At 41.7% G+C, this 21228-nt stretch overlaps 1 protein-coding gene and 1 pseudogene across 5 annotated transcripts in view; both read right to left on the minus strand.

Annotated features, from left to right (window-relative positions):
• Positions 1–21228, minus strand: part of EXTL3 (exostosin like glycosyltransferase 3) — a 498145-nt gene that overhangs the window by 3411 nt on the left and 473506 nt on the right. For 4 of the 5 annotated variants that reach the window (XM_066388406.1, XM_066388388.1, XM_066388377.1 and 1 more), the window contains exons 4-5: positions 11925–12069; positions 6530–6658 (exon numbers count right to left, since the gene is read on the minus strand). In XM_066388406.1, coding sequence (XP_066244503.1) covers positions 6530–6658; positions 11925–12069 — 274 coding nt within the window. The remainder of the gene's footprint in view (positions 1–6529; positions 6659–11924; positions 12070–21228) is intronic. The other variant, XM_066388416.1, reaches the window with a different exon arrangement.
• On the minus strand, positions 14977–15150 carry LOC136390082 (U2 spliceosomal RNA; annotated as a pseudogene).

Consider the following 21228-nt stretch of genomic DNA (forward strand, 5'->3'; position numbering starts at 1 on the left):
AGTTGCTTGTTTCATCAATGTTTTTCATAGCAAAATACTAGAAAACTACCCATCAAAAGGGAACTAGTTAAATAATTGTAAAATACTACACATTCATTAAAAAATGTCTAAGAAAATTACATTTAAAGACATGGAAAGTGGTCACATTACAGTTTAATATTATGAAATTTCAAGCAATTAGAAAAGTATGAATAATAAACAGCTTCACTATCAACAATGTGGTAGACCAAATAACATAAAACTGCCCCCTCAGCACAGAATACCTGAAAAAAAAACAAGATAAAATATATAAACCATCTCTTGTAATAAAAACTACAATCCTAGAGGCCAAAATAATGGAAAGCCTGAGACAGTGAGAGAGCCAGGAGTGTGGGTCTCTGTCAGGTGTGGGAGGCAGGACCATGAAATCAGATTGGAGACTTTTGAAATACTGGGACCCCATGTACCCGCACACTGCACCAGATGGAGGCAGCCCTTCCAAGGAGCTGGGAAGGAAATGTTTCCTTTGCAGCCTCGGCTCTAAGTGCAGAAGGAAACAGCTCCTCTGAGAACTGATAACCACAGCTGGCTCTCAACATCAAGGCTAGCGTGTGTGTTGTTGTGTGTCCTGAAAAGCTCCCCACCCCATGCTAATTTAGCATAGATCTCAAGTAGGTAATGACCTCAGAAATATGGAAGAAACAACTGCAAATCCTCTCAGGTGTAAGTTCAGACCTCAAAGCAACACTGTAAATAATATCCAAGAAAAGATGAGTTCACAATCAAAAGTCACAGAAAAGGGAATGAGCCACGTGAGAAATCAGCAGAATCAGACCCCAAAATGTGACAAAATAGCAGGAGTACCAGAAAGTGACTGTAACCATCGATGTGTATAACATTACAATGCAATTTTAAGATTTCTCAGTTTAATGGAAGAAACAAGGGACTATCAAAAAAGTGATAGCAGGGCCCTGGCCGGTTGGCTCAGCAGTAGAGCGTCGGCCTGGCGTGCAGAAGTCCTGGGTTCAATTCCCAACTGGGGCACACAGGAGAAGCGCCCATCTGCTTCTCCACCCCTCCCCCTCTCCTTCCTCCCTGTCTCTCTCTTCCCCTCCCGCAGCCGAGGCTCCATTGGAGCAAAGATGGCCCGGGCGCTGGGGATGGCTCTGTGGCCTCTGCCTCAGGCGCTAGAATGGCTCTGGATGCAACAGAGCGACGCCCCGAGGGGCAGAACATCGCCCCTGGTGGGCGTGCTGGGTGGATCCCGGTCGGGCGCATGCGGGAGTCTGTCTGACTGCCTCCCCATTTCCAGCTTCGGAAAAATGGAAAAAAAAAAAAAAAGTGATAGCGGATATGAAAAAGAACCAAATAGAACAATAGAAAAGTATACTGAGTTCAATCAGACACTCAATGGATGTGTATAAAGAGAATGTTAGTGATGAAAGGTAAACTAAAATTATTACTCAAAATGGAAAATATTGACAAAAACCTTTAAAATATAGAAAGCACTACTCCAAGAGGCATGGAGTAGTGACATTGCATGATTCCATTTACATAAAATTCAAAACAGGCAAAAGCGATCTTGGAACAGAAAAAAAAACACTGACTTCCTGTCCTCCTCTCCCCGTTGAAATCCTCGCTGCTCTCAGCTCAGTGCCTTCTGCTCCTGGGAGCCCGAAGGCTCCCTGCCCTGCCTGGGTCCCGATGTGGAAGAACTCATGTCCTCAGGAGGACTGCCTGCTCACCCTGTCACAGAGCTCTCTGGCTCTGGCTGTCCCGCTTTGTGTGTGTCTGAGGCTGGGAAGTTTGGGTTTAGAAGTGAGAGCTCAGAGCCACCAGAGGGCAGACCCAGAAAGCTGGTAGGAACTGTACCAGTCGGACCAGGACAGCAGAACAGTACTTGCCACTGTGACCACAGCAGAACACACACATCTCCTCCTCCCACCTTCTGCACTGGTGCTAATTGGGGCTTTGGAATCTTTCACCTGTGATGACCAGTTCTGTCCAAGCTCACCTGTGGAACTTGTTTCGTATTTATCCCTGCTGGCCGACAACCAAGCAAGCTCCCATGTTGCTCCTCTAACCTCTCCAGTTAGTGGAGATGTGAATAGGGAGATGTAGGGAACAGATCAGTCTGGGGTTCTACGTGTCTGGCCGCAGACTCCCCGTGGTCCAGCGGTCCTGCCAGGTCCAGAGCTTCTCTCCAGGGCTTCATGGGGGCAGCAGGTATAGCCTGTCTGCCTCCCTTCATGTGCTGCCTGTGCCCTGGCGTGGGACAGGTCTGCAGCCGGCTCCTCGTGCTCCTGAGGGCCCCTCTGCCCCAGGGAATCATCAAATGTGGTCCAAGAATGTAGAACTAAGAGTTTAGGGCACAGTTTGCTCACATACTGCTCTGTGTTGTATTTTTATATTACTCTGCTATATGATCACTCTAGTTTAAAAAGAAAACTAAGCAAAAACTAAGGAAATACAAATATAGGGGGGCCTTTAGTAATACAGTGTGTCAACACTGGTTCATTAATCGGGACCAATGTCCCATACTGACAGAAGCTGCTCCTAACCGGAAACTGCCGTAGGTACATGGGGATTCTGTACTATCTGTACTCTTCTCACAACCTTTCTGTAAATCTAAATCTATTTTAATACATAAAGTTTATTTTAAAAGTAAGCCACAGTGTTTAAGGATGGATACGTAGGTGATAAAAGTTAAAAAAACAACCAACCAGGCCCTGGCCGGTTGGCTCAGTGGTAGAGCGTCGGCCTGGCGTGCAGGAGTCCCGGGTTCAATTCTCGGCCAGGGCACACAGGAGAAGCGCCCATCTGCTTCTCCACCCCTCCCTCTCTCCTTCCTCCCTGTCTCTCTCTTCCCCTCCCGCAGCCAAGGCTCCACTGGAGCAAGGTTGGCCCGGGCGCTGAGGATGGCTCTGTGGCCTCTGCCTCAGGCGCTAGAACAGCTCTGGTTGCAACAGAGCAACACCCCAGATGGGCAGAGCATCGCCCCCTGGTGGGCATGCTGGGTGGATCCCGGTCGGACGCATGCGGGAGTCTGTCTGACTGCCTCCCCGTTTCCAACTTCAGAAAAATACAAAAAAAAAAAACAAAACCCCCAATAATGTGAATACCACTAGAGGCCTGCTGTAACAAATTACCACAAACTTGGTGACTTAAACATTTATTCTCTCCCAGTTCTGCAGACTACAAGTCTGAAACCCAGGTGTCAGTAGGTGCACCTGCTCTCTGAAGGCGAAGGGAACAATTTGTTCCATGCCTCTCCTTAGTTCTGGTGTTGCCAGCGATCCTTGGCTTGTGATATGATTGCCAATGCAGCGATATTACAATATTATTGTCTGTATTCATTATACTGTGTACTAGAGTTCTGTGGCTTATTTACTACTAAAGTTTGTACCCTTAAACATCAATCACACCCCTCCAAGTCCTTATTCTGAATACAGCCTATTTACATTCCAGATCTTTATTCCTACTTGAAAGGATAATATTATTCAAAGCAACAATATAAAATTCACTCCCTGTTCTTTAGTCACTATTGTTAGGATATTAACATTATTGAAAGAATACTGTTAATCATAAAAACCAATCAACTTTTCCATTTTAACAAGAGAGAACAGTTCAACAGTGAAATGTTGAAGCATTTAAAGCAAAAAAAAATATTGTCCTGGCCAGGTAGTTCAGTTGGTTAGAGCATCACCCTGATACTCTAAGGTTGTGGGTTCAACCCCTGGTCAAGGCACATACAGGAATCAACCAATGAATGCATTAATTTAAGTAGAACAACAAATTGATGTCTTTTTCTCCCTCTCCCTTCCTCTCTCTAAAGTCAATAAATTTAAAAAATTTACTATTTTATAACACAAAATAGCATATATACCTGATATTATTAAAATTGGGTAAGTTAATAAAAATATATTTAGTTCAAACCAGTTCTACACTATAAAGTACATAAATAGTCTAGGAATTTGAACACATTATCTCAGAATTTGACGTCTTAATTTATTGAGCCTTTGATTTTATAAGGTCATACTAATCTTGCACTCCTCTTATATTCCCGTAAGACTGAGACAATTCACAGAGAATACTTATTTTTCACTTGTTAAGAAGCATGTACCATGTGCAGTTACCTCTGTCTCACTCTCTACACTGAAGAGATGGGTTTAGCTAATGAAACACCGGCCGAATAATATAGGAGACAAATACACTTCTGTGAAGGTGAAAAATGCATCATGTCTGTAGAAATTCAGGTGACTGTTATTATTAGGTACCTAATCACTCAGAGACTTGAAATTTTCATGGACATCTCTGCTCTACTAGGGAGGTATAAACAGAAGCATACACCTTGGCTGAAGTCCAGTTCCTGGCTACATAAGAAAGGATAAACAAATAACAGAAAATTTCACCAATCGTTAATTTCTTTCTAAGACCTTGCCTCCCAGCCTTAACATTTGCAAAGAAGTATGCTTTTCATTGTTTTATATCAGATCGCCACTGTACCTGGCAAACACACTATTTTCATTAAAACAATTATACTATTATCATTTACAGTTTAAAAAAACCCACACAATTGGGTGCATTATTTTGCTAATTATTCTTTTGTGAGGCTTTAGCAGAAGGCTCAGGGATAGAGGAAACTTTGGGTGACCAGGAATTAAGTTTTAACCCCGAGGCATACTTGGAAAAAGGTTTGCTAGGTAGAAATGAATGCAGAAGGCCTCCAATGCTTTCTTATCTCCCTTTGTTACCCTTTGTTGCATGGACCCAAGGTCCTCTGGTTACCAGAGTGCTTCCCACCATAGATATGATTTGATTATCGTTATTAGTACAGGCTGCTTGTTACTTACTCTAGAACTCACCTTCAAACTGTTAAGAATGAAATATGTACCCAATTATTACATACTCATTGCACTAATGATGTCCATAAAGGTAACACTGTATATAATATTAAATAATTTCCCTTTTAAATAATAAAAATAAGACCTTAATTAGTGTGATTCTAAGGACATCACGTGTGATTCTACGGCATAAATACTAGCAGCACAGTCATAAATAATACTTGTGCAGAAAACAGCCACATTAGGCTTGCTCGCAGGTTTACTGGCTGCAAGCCCTTTGTACAATTAGTGCGTGAGCACAGTGACAGCACTATTTGAAGGATATAAGTGCTTCCCCTCAGGGGCCAGTGGAGCATATCACACTCCCGCCACTGAGAGGTGCAGTTTCCTGATCCCTTACCCTCCACTGCAAGAAGCAGGTTTTCCTTTGTATTTTTTTTTTCCTTTCTTCTTTTGGCTTGCCTGTCTTTGCGAGCCTCCAATAAATTGGTATGGCTCAGTTTTCCGGCTCCATGGTTCCTTTACCACCTGCCCGAATTCAATGTGAATCCGCATGGCCGCAACCACCAGCCTTACACTACTAATTTGATTGACACACAGACTCTCTATTACTAATTGCTGCAAGGCCCTTACCAGGCCTATACACCCCAGCCCTCACCAGGAGAGCCTTCTCTCCTCTGACCCTGCAGTGACAGAAAGGGCGATAGAACTGGTCTTTCTGTGTGCTAAGTGACACTGGTATATTCTTGTGTTTGACAACTCAAAGACAAAAGCAAAACTCTAATTTCTAGAATTCTGAATCACTTTTGGTTTTTTTTGTTGTTGTTTTTAATTTTTATTTATTCATTTTAGAGAGGAGAGAGAGATAGAGAGAGAGAGAGAGAGAGAAGGGGGGAGGAGCAGGAAGCATCAACTCCCATATGTGCCTTGACCAGGCAAGCCCAGAGTTTCAAACTGGTGACCTCAGCGTTTCCAGGTAGACGCTTTATCTACTGCACTACCACAGGTCAGGCCACTTTTGTTTTTAAGTTAATACCTGACATAGTACTTATGTGCCAGGCACTATTCTTAGATCTTCACCTAAATTAACTCAGAAATTCTTAAACTCTTCTACCATGGACTCCCTCCACTCTGGGTTGCCATTCTGGTGAAGCCTGTAGACTCCACCTCAGAATTATCTTTACATGCATAAAATAAACTACATGAGCTTACAAAGCAAACAAGTTATAGTGAAATACAGTAATATATGTGCTCTTTTATAAATGCATTTAGTAACAAGATCTAAAAGTGAATACCCAAATTTCAAAGCAGTGAACACAAGTGATACTTTGAAGTGTGGCAGCAAACGTGCTATGAAAATGTGAGTTCCACTGATGACAAATCAGTTACTGCAAATGTGCTCATGAATTGTAGCCTGTTTCATAATGATGAAAATAAAATGCTAAATTCCACAAAGATGAGTAAAAATTAAAGATGCAACATTTTCCCCCACCAAGTTCCAAACTGAGTTCTATCCATTTTATGCGTTAGGTGTGAAAAGCCCCTATATTAACTCCTTTAACCTGAAGACAATCCTTGTTTGGTTGATAGTATCAGTATCCCCATTTCCCAGATGAGGACTGAGGCAGGGTTACAAGCTGTGCTACTGCAGACTGAGTGAATGAAGTATGCATGCACCCCAGACCCATGAGCGGTGGAACCCTCACCTTGATGGGGGGTTTCCGAGTGATGTGGGAGACAAGGAAGTTCATGGCAATGTCCTCACAGTTGATGTATTCGTCTACCATATCTCGGATGGCTTGGGGCATCACGTAAGAATACAGGTAGGCATAATACTGTCAGAGATAGAAAAAGAATCACACACCATTACAAGCCACACTGCTTTGGCCATCATGAAAAATATGCATGGATATAGGGGCTCTTAGTAAGCGGGGGGTGGGGGGTAGCAGTCATTGGCATTCAGGGAGCTGGGGCCAGGGATGCTCACCATCCTGCAAGGCAGATCTGCAATGAAAGATTACCCTTCCCAACTGCCATTATCACCCCCCATTGAGAATCATAATGTCATTGAACCTTCTTGGTACCTTAGTGATTTTACAACAATATAAAGTCTGTCAGATTAGGTAAGACACTGGTTCAGTTGAACATCAGCCTATCTCTGATAAGGGCAATATGGGATAAATAAGGGCAAGAGCCTGGTTATCTTCTCAGACTTCTCAGTAAGCCACTGGGCCATGAAATAGCCAACACCTCAGTGCCTCAGTTGCAGATCTACAATCTGGTCACTTCTCACCATTGCCCCTGGCCTCCCTGTACCAAGCCACCATCACCTCTTGCCTAGTTACTCATACTGTCTTAAAAGTGTCCCTGCTGCCATATTTTCTTCCCTACAGTCCATTCTCAGCATAGCAGAGTGATCACATTAAAACATAAGTCCAACTGAACACAGTTTACTCTAAACCAGCGATTTTCAACCAATGTGTGCAAGAATTTTTAAAGCATGCACTATTTGACTAATCAGGGGCACTGAGCTCTTTTCCCTTAGGGTGTCAAATAAAATGACAACAACCTGCAGAACAGACTACTGGTGTGAGAGAATCAAAATTATACCTGTTTTTCTGTCAGATCAACAAAACACATATTTTTTTAGTGTGTGGTAGAATTTCAGTAATTAGTTTATGTGTGCCATGAGATGAGAAAGGTTGAAAATCACTGCTCTATACCCCTCAATGGCTTTCCAGCGTAAAAGCCTGGGTTCTGAAATGTCCTGCAAGGCCCACAGCGTGGGGAGCAGGGGCTGGCTCACTCCTGCTCATGAATGCTGATGGCTAAATTTTCAGAAATTCTGTGAGACTATTTAGGAGTTTTGTGAGCTTGTTATGAAAAAGAGCCATTATTAAAATACAATTATACAAACTTCAATTTAAATAAGTTACACTGAAAAATAATAAAAACCTAGAGCTCACTACTTAATTTGTTATATTTTACTATTCTTGACTAAATTTTACTGTTATCTTGAGGTTATTTATGTATGTCTAGCATATTTATATGGCAAAAATACTATAAAGTGATGTGTAAATGTCTATCTCTTCCCAACTCTATGTTCAGTGACTCATGTCGGTAACTTGAAATCAGCCATGGTAAGAATTTTTACACCAGAGAAACGGGCAAATGCTATAAAACAGGGCACATGCTAACTGTGATATGCTGGAATATGGTGATGATAAATGAATAAGGTGCTCAATAAAACTGATTTATGTATTTTTTTTACCTTAGATATAGAACCTATATAGTGGAAAAAACTAATCATAAAGTTCTTGTAGCACACACTGGTTTGCTGGTTTGGTGATAAAATACTTATTTATACATTTTTCTTTTAGAAAAATATACTTAAAATATGTTGACTCTTTAAATGGTCAGTGGCTGTCATTAGTATACTAATGAGAAAATATCTATCAAAAACAATACCTATCTTCATCAAAATATATGTCCTTCATCAGAAAGGTGAAATAATAATAACAGTCTTGAAAAACAGAGAAAACATTATGAAAACAAAGGTTGAGAAGTATTTTCACTATTTCATTTTGATGCCAAAAATAATTTATGAAAAGTTACAAAAACTTTCATATCTATACATTTTAAAAACATAGAAAGACCTTCTGTAATCTGTTTTAAAATCTCCTAAATTAAAAGTTTCAATGAAGCTAGAACCTATTCTAAAATATTAAAATGTTAATATCTTCTCATTAGTTTGCTAAGAAAAACTGAATGGCATCACTGAAGATGGAAATTCTAGTCAATTTCAGCAAAATGCTACCAACTTGGTAGATGAGTAACATGCCTTAGTAATCCCAGCAGTAACATATGTCTCCCAGGGACAGTGATTAAAACCAAGTACCAAAAATATGCTTAATTTAAAAATAGATCCCTTACTTGCCATATAACACAGAGAGGCAAGCTTTTCAAAAACAATAAGGCATATTCAATCACATTGCTTTTACTACAATTTAATAATTTAGTGAGAATACTTTGAAACTTGATTTCATCTTTATATCTACCTTACAAAAATTTCTATAAGTACGATAGTACACATATATAAATATAATTCATAAGAAAATATACATATTTGTGAGGTACAAGTTCAAATTTCTTTAATGATAGGCACTTACAGTAAAAACACTTGATTGCTCCACTGGAGGGTATTATGCTAAGCAAAATAAGTCTAATAGAGACAGACATACACCTCATGATTTCATTTACATGTGGCCTCTAAAACACAAAACAAACGAACAAACAAAATGGAGAACATTTTGATGTCTACCAGACTGGGGGAGGTGCTGGGGCTGGGTGCAAAGGTGAAGGAATTAAGAAATTACAAAACAGTCATGAAGATGTAAAGTACAGCGAGGGAATATAGTCAGTAATACTGTAACAACTATGAATGTTGTCATGTGGGTACTAGCCTTATGGGGGTGACCACTTTGTAAATTATATAAATCTCTATGATGTTGTACACCTGAAACTAATATAATATTGAATGTCAACTGTGCAATTGAAGAAAAAAAAAACTATTCCAGATTAGGGAATAACCAACTTAATTGCTTTAAAGGTCAAACAAGTAAGGTACAAACAAATAAATGACACTTGAAAGAAATGGTGTAAGAAACATCCAGAGTCGTGGCCCCGACAAACTCACACAGGGGCCCGTGGACAGGGAGCAGGGGCTGTGGGGCCGCGCCCACCAGCGCTGGGCAGAAACAGTGCCCAGTACGAACCATCTTCATTTCCATTAAGGTCCAGATATTTTTGTAAAATCCTCTGGGTTTTAAAACTTGGCAGTATATGAGACAGCGCTGGGGGGCTAAATAAACATTTCTTGAAGCTATAGAATGCTGGGGGCTGCTAGTTTGTAACCTCTGCTCTAGATTTTCAAACAGAAAAATAAACCTATGTCTTATTAAGTAAATTATTTATTACTTTACTTAATAAGTAAATACTTGAACGTAAAGAGATCTGACTATTATATCTTTTAAAGAGAAATCACAGATAATTTGAGAAGGTAGACTTTTCAGAAGACAAATCCTCAAAGTATGAGTAGACACTGCTAAAATTGGTGGCTCTTTCTCAGACGACCAGTGTGAAAATAAATGACTCCCAGCCTGGTTTGGTTTTTGCAGCCAAATATTCTCTAATCTTACTTGCAATCCCCAACCCCACAAAGGCCCATCCAAGTTTAGAAAATAAACATGAGGGCAGGGTTAAAAAATGGAATGAGCGTATCAGCTTCACACATTACATTTTAAAAAGAAAAAAAAAAGCTGAAAGTTTAATGACTGTTTAGGCTGGTTCAAATGTCCCTAGTAAGATTACTCCCAAGGTTCTATTTGAGATGACTTGCAGGATGCCACCATCTGAGATATGAAATACATGAGGGACAAAGATCTGAGGGAATTCAAGTGGGGAGGTGTGAGATGATGAGCTTTTTGGGGAAAAATTTAATGTGAAGTACCAGAGGGACATACAGTAGGTGTTCTAAAAACAATTAAATATACGAGTTCAGATCTCAAGGAAGGGCCCAGGCTAGAATATAAAAATCATCAGCTTATAGGTGCTAAGAAAAGTCACAAGACCTTGAAGGTATACAAGAATGTCTAAGGAAAACACAGAGTAAGAAGAGCACCAGCTGAACGAGAACACTGAGACATTTCAACATTTATGGGGAGGAGAGTGTAGTGGGCGGGTCTCCCATAAGGGCAATGAGGTCACCCAGAATGGCGGACAGCATGGAGTGGGAATGAGGATGATGGGCCAGGTGCCAACATTCTTGATGACTGTGAGGGAATGACTACGAGATGGCAGATGGCAGCAATAAGACAGACGCCATAGCCTCAAATGGGATGTCATATGACAGTTGAGAAGTGTCTAGAAGTATCATTGGTAGGCAGTGAAAATAGTTCTCTGTGCCTTTCCTGCTGCACAGTACCAATCTGGGGAGATGAGCAGCCTCGATCTCTGTTCCTGGGAGAAATGCAGGAACTAGCCAAAGGAGACACACTGTCCTCAGAGAATGGTCAGGTCCCAATAAGGCCAAGGAGACGAGGAGGTGGTCGGGGGGGCAAAGATGGGGGTAGAGGGGGCAGATGACCCGGTTATCTCAGCAGAGGGACCCCTCAGAGCCACGAGGAGGGGATTGGGAGGGAAGGTACAAAGCAGCATTAGTCAACAGAAATATCATGTGAGTCACATATGGCATGTTAAATTTTCCAGGGCTCACATATTTAACAGCAAAAAGAAACAGTAAATCAGTAATATATTTTACTTCACCCAGTGAATCCAAAATAACTGCATTTTAGCATACAATCAATATAGGACATTACTGAGATGGTCTGCCTTCTTTCTCTCATGCTGAGTTCTCAAACTCCGGTGTGTACTTTACACTCACAAAACATCCAATACTGACCAGTCACATTTCCAGTGCTCAGCAGCCACATGTGGACAGTGGCTACTTTACAGAACAGATAAGAAATAAAGAGATGAGTCAGGAGCAAAAAAACCAAAAAAAACAAGACCAAAAACAGTTTAGCGATAACAGGAGAGGAGTAGCTACTGGAGGGGTGTGCCTTTTGGATATTCACTGAAAACCGGTGTGTGAGACACAGTGAAAGTTACAAGTGCTAAGGACTCAAACAGCATACAGAACCACAGTAGACACCAGCTTGTGGTGCAACCTGGGATAGCGGTGGTTAGACTGAGTCAGAGTGCCAGGCGCAGCCCCTTATTGGCCAGGCCACATCTGAAATGGCAGTGTTGACACTGGATGGCAGTTTAGCACAATCCTCTCAATTTTATAGAGAGCTGTAAGGCCCAGAAGGACCTTATTTCCCTAATGGCCTATGTGCAATTGTATAAGCAGCCTTCTCATTCTGACATTTTATTCCAGAGTTGCTCTAAGCCCTGTCTTTAGAAACAGACACGCCTTACTTGTAGTGCGGAAGGAACATATAAAAAGACTAGAAGAGCTGACGTCAGGGCAGCATTTCACTACCACATAGGCTCAACATTTCCATGTTCGTGCCATTCTCACACCAAGTTTTTTCTTACCTTGTGAAAGAAGGCAGCACCTGTCAGCACCATGGACAGCTCACAGGAGTAGTTGGAGTTGTAGAGCCAGGACTGATGAGGGATGTCCCACGCGTGGTAACGGCCAGGGAAACCCACAATGCGGTCTCGTGCTTCTCTCCACACCCTAAGAAAACACAAGTATACGCACACACTAAGTACAAAGCTCTGAGTTTATCAGAAATGTTTAAAATTACTGCCTATATCTTGCAGGCTCTCATGCTTAGGCTGTTACTTCTTTATTCCTTTTTCTTTTTCAATTATAGGATCAGTTACAGGCCAAACAGGATAAAAACAAATAAAGTGTCTCATGTAGCTTCCTTAACAAGCACCTGCTATTACTACTGCTCTTCTAACCCTGGCAGCCAGCACCTCTCCGCCCTTACAGAAAGAACAAGCTGGACAGCATGGAAATCAAGTCAGAGGTCTCCAGAGTGGGGAGTGTGCAGCAATCTGCTAAGAAGCAGGAAGAAGAGATCAGCTTCTACTTCTGTTTATTTTTAGTCTTAATTTCTAGAAACAGGTTTCGTTATTAATGAGAATGCTGTATTAGCACACTAGGACTGTTCATAACAAATATATACTGCATACTCTCCTTATACTGAGAGGGTACACCGTGAAAGAAGCTCAGAGACCACCAGTCTGACCACAGGAGACTGCTGCCTGGAGTAAGGTCCAACAGTTGTCATTCCTGACCTGAGCAGAGCTAAGGAAGAGACCTGCATCATAAAAGAAGTGGTCTCCAGGACCATGTAAGTGAAAGACTTCGTATGTGCAAGAAATAAATGAAAAATTCAGTATGTTTCCAGGACAAACTTTTATATCATCCCCAAATTTATAGGTTAGCTAGAATAAACAAAATCAGTTCCCCAGTTTCCCAGGCTAAAACTGCAAAGCTGAAAGCACTTCTGCTCCACAGAACCCTGCAGCCCCGCAGAGTGTTTCAGCCTCCCGTAAACAATGGGCCATCACCTCCTACGCCACCTTAATCCCAAACGGGCAGATAAACTGCCTGAGAAACTCCCTCATCACTTACATGGAACTTCAATTCCTAAAACACACACAATTTCACTTCAGGTGAATTCCTCTCCTGTCAAGTTCAAAAGCAACTAATCTAGTCCCATAGAAGAGATACTACATACACCTCTATCACAAGTCTTCTAGATGGGCTTTCTGCCACCTCCTACCTAAATCCCTACTTCTATCCTGATTTATCTCCTAAAACTGACTCCAAGTTACTAACCTAAAAAGCCATAAGTAGGCCCTGGGCGGTTTGCTCCATGGATTAAAGCGTCAGCCTGGCACATGGATGCCCTGGATTCGATCCCCGGTCAGAGCACACATGAGCAGCGACCTTCTGCTTCTTTTTCCCTCCCTTTCCCCCTTTTCTCTCTCTTCCCCTCTTGCAGCCAGTGGCTCAACTGGTTCGAGCATCAGTCCTGGGCGCTGAGGATAGCTCAGTTGATTCGAGCATCAGCCCCAGATGGGGGTTGCTAGGTAGATTCCGGATGGAGTACATGTGGGAGTCTATCTCTCCTCCTCTCATTTAAAAAAAAAAAAAAAAGCCATAAGCAGCTATGTAATATAATTTGACATATCCAGGACTTAAGGACTGCTAGTAAGTACCACTGGCATAACCAAATGTTATATCAATACTCCTAAAGATTCTGATCTCTTCAAATGCCTATTGCTCCTACTAGCCCTGAAGTATCATTAGATTAGAAGAATAGAAAAATGAATGTTTCAGTCATCTGATTTCGCTGATTTATGTCAATATAATGTAGAAGGTTCTTCTTTGTTTTGGGGTTTATTTTTTTTGACAATCCTAATAAAGCAAAATCAAAGGTAACATGCTTAATTTGTTAAAGGCTGTCAACCATGATATGTCTGACCAGGTGTGAATTTTCTATTAAAAAGAAAACAGTAATATGCAAGCACTGACATGCAATAAACTCAACTAAAAGGCTTAAATAAATTCCTGGGACGACGCAACAGGGTTCTAGATAATATGGTCTAAGTCAGGGGTCTAAGTGGATATTTGAAAGTCAAGCATCTAATATAAGCCTGGTCTGTGGTGGTGCAGTGGATAAAGCATTGACCTAGAACGCTAAGGTCACTGGTTCAAAAGCCTGGGCTTGCCCAGTCAAGGTACTTACAATGAGCAACCAACGAACTAAAGTGAGGCAAATATGAGTTGATACTTCTCACTCCCTATCCCTCCTCTCTCTGTAAAATCAATAAATAAAATACTTTTTTAAAAAGTCAAGCATTTAAATTATGTATATTGCTACCAAGTTACATTTAGTTTTTTCTTCTTTTCCAAGTTGAGAGGGGAGATAAGAAAGACAGACTCCCACATGCGCCCCAACTGGAATCCACCCAGCAACCTCTGTCTGGTGCCAATGCTCTGACCATCTGGGGCCATGCTCACAACCAAGCTATTTTTAGCACCTGAGGCAGAAGTTCCATGAGCCATTCTCTGCACCTGGGCCAATGCACTCAAACCAATCAAGCCATGGTCGTGGGCGGAAAAGGAAGAGAGAGAGAGAGAAGGGGTTGGGGGAAGAATGAAGAAGCAGATGGTCACTTCTCCTGAGTTCCCTGACTGGGAATCAAACCTGGGCCATCCATACGCCAGAACAATGCTCTACCACTGAGCCAACCAGCCAGGGCACCAATTTACATTTAAAAGTGCCACACATAATCAGTTCTGTAACATTATATTCAAATTTATGCTGCACTCAGTATTTTTAATCTACATGCAGTATCATAGATCACGCTTTGGCATATCCCCCCTTTAATGAATTATTCTCTAAGTGTATTAAAATAATAATAACTAACTATACAGTATGTTAGGAAAAAATTTTCAATGTGATTCCATAGTTCAGTGGTCAGCAAACTCATTAGTCAACAGAGCCAAATATCAACAGTACAACGATTGAAATTTATCTTGAGAGCCAAGTTTTTTAAACTTAAACTATATAAGTAGGTACATTCCTTATCGAGGTAGCGCCCACATGTGATGTTTTGTGGAAGAGCCACACTCAAGGGGCCAAAGAGCCGCATGTGGCTCGCGAGCCACAGTTTGCCAACCAGGGCTGTAGTTCAAACTAAAAACCAAGAAAATGCACTGGGTATAAACATAATTTCACCAAACTAAAGAGAAATTTTACTACACTTGATCTTAGCCAAAAGGCCGAGAAGCAATTAAAGAGAAATTTTAAAATAAATGAAACCTAGATGAAGAATCTGAATCATGACTAATCCTTCTATTAACATTTCAAATTTAAATACTACCAACCACCTTTGAAATAAGTACATGGCCTGACCAGGCGGTGGCGCAGTGGATCCAGTGTCGGCCTGAGATGCTACAATACCAGGTTCAAAACCCTGAGGTTGCCGGCTTGAGCATGGGCTCATCCAGTTGAGCACAGGCTCACCAGCTTGAGCACGGGCTCACCAGCTTAAGTGTGAAATCATAGACATGGCCTGACCAGACAGTGGCGCAGTGGATAGAGCATCGGCATCGGACTGGGATGCCGAGGACCCAGGTTCGAGACCCCAAGGTCGCCAGCTTGAGTGCAGGCTCATCTGGTTTGAGCAAAGCTCACCAGCTTGGACCCAAGGTCGCTGGCTCGAGCAAAGGGTTACTCAGTCTGCTGAAGGCCCACGGTCAAGGCACATATGAGAAAGCAATCAATAAACTAAGGTGTCGCAACAAAAAACTAATGACTGATGCTTCTCATCTCTCTCCGTTCCTGTCTGTCTGTCCCTATCTATCCCTCTCTCTGATTCTCTCAGTCTTTGTAGAAGAAAATGAAAAAAAAAAAAAAAAAGAAAAAGAAAAAGAAATCATAGACATGACCCCATGGTCACAGGCTTGAAGCCCAAGGTCACTGGCTTGAGCAAGGGGTCATGGCTCAGCTGCAGCTCTTCCCCCCACCTCCCCGCATCAAGGCACATATGAGAAGCAATCAGTGGACAACTAAGGTGTCGCAACGATGAGTAGATGGCTCTCATATCTGTCCCTGTCATTCTGCCCTCGCCTCTCTCTCTCCCACAAAAAAAAGGAAGGGAGGGAGGGAGGGAGGGAGGGAGGGAGGGAGGGAGGGAGGGAGGGAAGAAATAAGTGCATCAATCTTTTCATGATATGAACTTTGGCACATTATATAACACATCAGTTCTATATTAGTATAGACAGTTAAGTAAATAATATGTTCACTGACAACCCAAATACTAAATATTTTTGTTCAGGTCTGTGTGATTCAAAACTATTTTTTAATGAGTTAACTGAATGCAACCAAAGGTCATGTTACTATTAATGTTTAATTTAAAACTGATTCTCTGATTTTCAAAACTTAGGCAGAATGGTTGGGAATAAAGATCACTAAATATTTAAGATATTATTACAAGACACTAAAGAATACAGACCTTTTCATACAAAAAGACATTCTTATCTTTGTTGGTCATACTTCCAAGTTTTTCCCTCTGGTCCATTAATAACCAAATGATTTGAAATGCAGGCCACATGCAACTCTTTGGCCCCTTGAGTGTTTGGCAAAGGCCAGCTTAGGCGTACCCTAATTAAGTTAATAACAATGTACCTACCTATATAGTTTAAGTTTACAAAATCTGGCTCTCAAAAGAAATTTCAATCGTTGTACTGTTGATATTTGGCTCTGTTGACTAATGAGTTTGCTGAGTTTCCATCTCTTAAGCTTACTTACACTTACACTATCTCCTTTTTTTAAAAATAAAATTTGTTGAGCTATAAATCACATACCATTACATTCACTGATTTAAAAATGTACAACTCACTGGGTTTTAGTATACTCACAGAACTGTGCAACCATCACCACAATCTAATTTCAGAATATTTTCACTCCAAAAAGAAAGCTTATAACCATTAGTAGTCACTCCCAATCTCCCCAGCTCATGGCAACCACTAACTTATCTTCTGTCTCCGTGGATTTTCCTATTATAAACATTTCAGCCTGACCTGTGGTGGCGCAGTGGATAAAGTGTCGACCTGGAAATGCTGAGGTCGCCGGTTCGAAACCCTGGGCTTGCCTGGTCAAGGTACATATGGGAGTTGATGCTTCCAGCTCCTCCCCCCTTCTCCCTCTCTGTCTCTCTCTCTCCTCTCTAAAAATGAATAAATAAATAAAAAAAATTAAAAAAAACAAAACATTCATATAAATGGAATCATACACCATGTGGCCTTTCATGACTGACTTCTTTCACTTAGCCCATTTCAAGGTTCGCCCATTGCCAAATAAAACTCCACTGTGTGGATATATTACATTTTGGTTATCCAATCATCAGTTGATGAATATTTCAGTTGTTTACATATTTGTTTTTGGGTTTTTTTGACAACATATTTTGTGTGTGGCAAAAATATGTGACATACCGATAAAACTTACCATTTTAAGTACAGTATACAGTTGAGTGGCATAAGTACCTTCACACTGCTGTACAACTATCCCCACTCACCCAGCTCTAGAACTTGTCTTCTTCCCAACTGAAACTCTGTTCCCATTAAATACTCACTCCCCACTCCTGTCTTCCTCCAGCCCCTGGCAACCATTCTCCTTTCTGTCTCTGCGTCTGACTCCTCTACATGCCTCATGTAAGTAAAATCATATAATATTTCTCTTTTTGTATTGTTTACGCTTATTGGTTATTATAAATAATGCTAGTATGAACACTCATGTACTGTTTTTTGTATGGCCATATGTTTTCAATTCTCTTGGGTCTCCTTTGTTTTATCTGGTCCTTAAGAACATATTTGCCTCTTTCTTTGCTACATGAGCTGAAGTGAGCCAAGGCCCATACTACCTTTCCCCAGAGAGAGGAATTGTTATACCTGCCCTTCCCTTTTCAATCTAGGTCTGTTTCATTCCTATTCAGATGAAATAAAATAATTAGGGATATTATAAAAGACAGCTTTTAGAACAAAGAATGCCCAAACAAATGAGAAGAGTCAGGGTGATAAAAGGTTAGAATGCCCAGCCAAAGAAAATCTGCCAGTTCCATAACCAGGGGCTAAACCTCAAATATACAAATTTCCAATGATTGTTAAGAGACATAAAAGGCTTCTCAATAATTTCTCACCACTTGGAAATCTGTTGACAAATGGAAAATGTCAAAGGTACTCCTCCACCAAGAGCCACAGAAAATAGCTGATATTGTCAGCTATCTTAATAAGCTCCAAACTCATTAAAGCAAGACCTCTTACCTAAATCATTCTTGTCATCTGAAGGTGAGTGGCATTCTCTTGCTAACATCCCAGGACACTGTCACAGTTCCCAGTCCTTCAGCATGCTCTACAATGCATCATGCTCTATGAGAAATACTCTGCCTCCCCCTCCCTTACTATCACCATCAACAATGACAACTGTGAATTGTAATGGCAAGACCATTTCTGAAATCATCACATGGCTGGCTATTTATTATCAAGGTACAAAGAAAACACACTTCCAGTTCAGAGGAATTTTTATCACAGCAAACAACAGACTCTTGCCTCAATAATACTGTAAGAGTAAGTCAAAGGAAATATGAGAGTTGGGTGGGGGAGATAACAGATACAACAGATGTTCTAATTTCTCAGAAATATGCCAAATAATTGTTTACTGATGGACTTGAGACAAATACAGCAATAACACTGCTGCTCCTTTCATCTGAGCATCTGCTCTTATCCACTTGAACCAGAGGAAGCCTCAGAGTGAGTCAGGTCAGGTTGAGTGTAAAAACCTTCACAAAGAAGAATCGCCTCCTGGATCCACACGTAATCTGAATGAGATCTTCAAGGAAATCTCCTCCAGCGCTTCTCAAACTCTCTGTGCAGAAGTCATTTTCCCTCGATCCACTGTGGATGAACACTTTTGTAAAATACATGAGCTGAATGAAGTGAGCCAAGGCCCATACTACCTTTCCACAGAGGGAGGAATTGTTATACCTGCCCTTCCCTTTTCAACCTAGGTCTGTTTCATTCCTATTCAGCTGAAATAAAATAATTTGGGATTAACACTTTTGTAAAATACACGAGCTGAAGTGAGCCAAGGCCCATACTTGGCTCACTTGTATGGTTTATTAAATATGATACTAAAAGCATGAGCAACCAAAGAAAACAAATAAATTGGACTTCATCAAAGTGAAACTTTAGTGCCATCAAGAAAGTAAAAGATAACTCTCAAAAAAAATATTTATAAATCTCACCTTGGATAAGGAACTTATATCTAGAATATATAAAGAGCTCTTACAACTCAATAATAAAAAGACAAGCCAAATAACAATAGGCAAAAAGGATCTGAATAGATATTTCTCCAAAGAAGATATACAAATGGTCACTAAGCACATTAAAAACTGCTCAACATCATTATTTACTAGGGAATGCAAATCTAAACTATACTGAAATACACCTCACACTATAAATAAAAAATAGAAAACAGGTGTTGATAAGAATGTAAAGAACCGTTATATGCTACTGATGGCAATATAAAATGATGCAGCTACTTTAGAAAACAGTCTAGCAGTTCCTCAGAATGTTAAACAAAGAGTTACCATGAGATCCAGCAATTCTACTCCTAAGTATATGTCCAAGAGAAAGGAAGTGCTCACATAAAAGTTTGGACATGAATGTCACAGCAGCTTTACAATAGCCAAGAAGTAGAAATGACCCAAATGTCTGTGGGTGGAGTGCAGAGCGCATTCCTAGCAGCTGCGGCTGATGCAATGCTGTGAGAATACTCCAGCTCCCAGAAGCCTCCTGGGCATACCCAGGAAGGAAGCTCGCCCGCTATAAGGAAGTGACTTAGCACCAACCACACAGCTCCCTGATCTTTTCAGCCATTGGCTATGAAGGACATGCTGTAACATCCTATTGGCTGAACCTGTGTATATAAGCTAGTTTACTTCCTGTGTAAAGTGGATCTGCGTCACTGAACCTGGTCCCCGAAGTTGGGTCTTTGCGTCTCCATTGTCCTCACCCCCGGCTGAAGTTCTCACTTCTGTTGTCCAAGTCCCCAGCAAGACTTGTCCACAACTGGAGCCCAACATCAGGCAGGGACCTAACCGGCATCCAAGGGACGGATGAGTGACCCTCTGCAATGGGAAACCTTCTCCCCCACTCTCGAGCCCCGCAGGCTCGAGCCCCGCACGCCCTAATTGCAGAGTAGGCGAGTTGAAGTTTGTGAATAGGATCTCTGTACTTACTGGGAGATCCTCTCTGGTCTCAATCCCTGGATTGAGGACGCGCTGCTCTGGGACCGATTAGGCCCGAGCTCTCCAATGTGTTAGGCCGAGGTACATGAGGGACGGGCCTTCCCTCTCAGCCTCACTCCTGCCTTATTGGCAATACACGCCTGCTTGACCGGTGCTCTTACTGGGGACCCTCCGCCGGTCCCTAAGGTCCTACAGGCTACTCCTCTTTCAGAGGAACCCCTACCTCCCTATTTCCCCTATGCTTGCAATCCCTCAACAGCGCTCTTTACATGAATTACAAGAGCTATGTGGCCAAATAAACTGGATACATGGATACCTATCTATTTCTACTGCCAAATTAGACCCCTTATTCTCCCTCCTTGAGGGTGACATAGAGCCTACCAGCGTCCGCTAACTACAGCAGCAAAACAGGTTATAGCAAATATCAACACTGCTATTGGCTCTGTGTCGACAGCTAGATTAGAACCTGATCAGCCAATCTGAGCTATTGTCCTAGCCACAAAAGTCACTCCTACTGGTGTCCTGTTTCAAAACAAACCCCTTTATTGGGTACATTTAGCATATAGTCAGCTATCTAAAATCACCCCCAGCAAGACTGCAATCTGCATTCTTGGCCGGAAGCTGCGGCGAGCTTGTGTCACCTTGTATGGCCAAGAGCCTGATGTACTTATTCTGCCAATTCCTCTCAACCATATTCAATTTCTCTTAGCCAATGATTTAGAAATGCAGACACTGTTAGCTAACTATACTGGCCCCTATAGAGCAAGCCAGACAACTTCATGCCCGGTTTCATATGTCTGCCCATCCTCTCAAATCTCTCTTTCCCCATCTCACTCACGCAACCTGCAAACACCTTGTTCGCATATGTAAACAGTGCGGGCCCTTACTACCCTTAGGCCCCCACCACAGGGTGTCAACCCTCGAGGCTCACAACCTAATGCTGTGTGGCAAATAGATGCCACTCATGTCCCCCAATTTGGCAAACTCCGCTACGTATGCGTAGCAGTAGATACCTTCTCCAGAGCCATCTCGGCCACGGCCCTAGCAGGAGAAAAAACTACAT

Source organism: Saccopteryx leptura, chromosome 1 (genome assembly GCF_036850995.1).
Source record: "Saccopteryx leptura isolate mSacLep1 chromosome 1, mSacLep1_pri_phased_curated, whole genome shotgun sequence".
Taxonomy (NCBI): domain Eukaryota; kingdom Metazoa; phylum Chordata; class Mammalia; order Chiroptera; family Emballonuridae; genus Saccopteryx; species Saccopteryx leptura.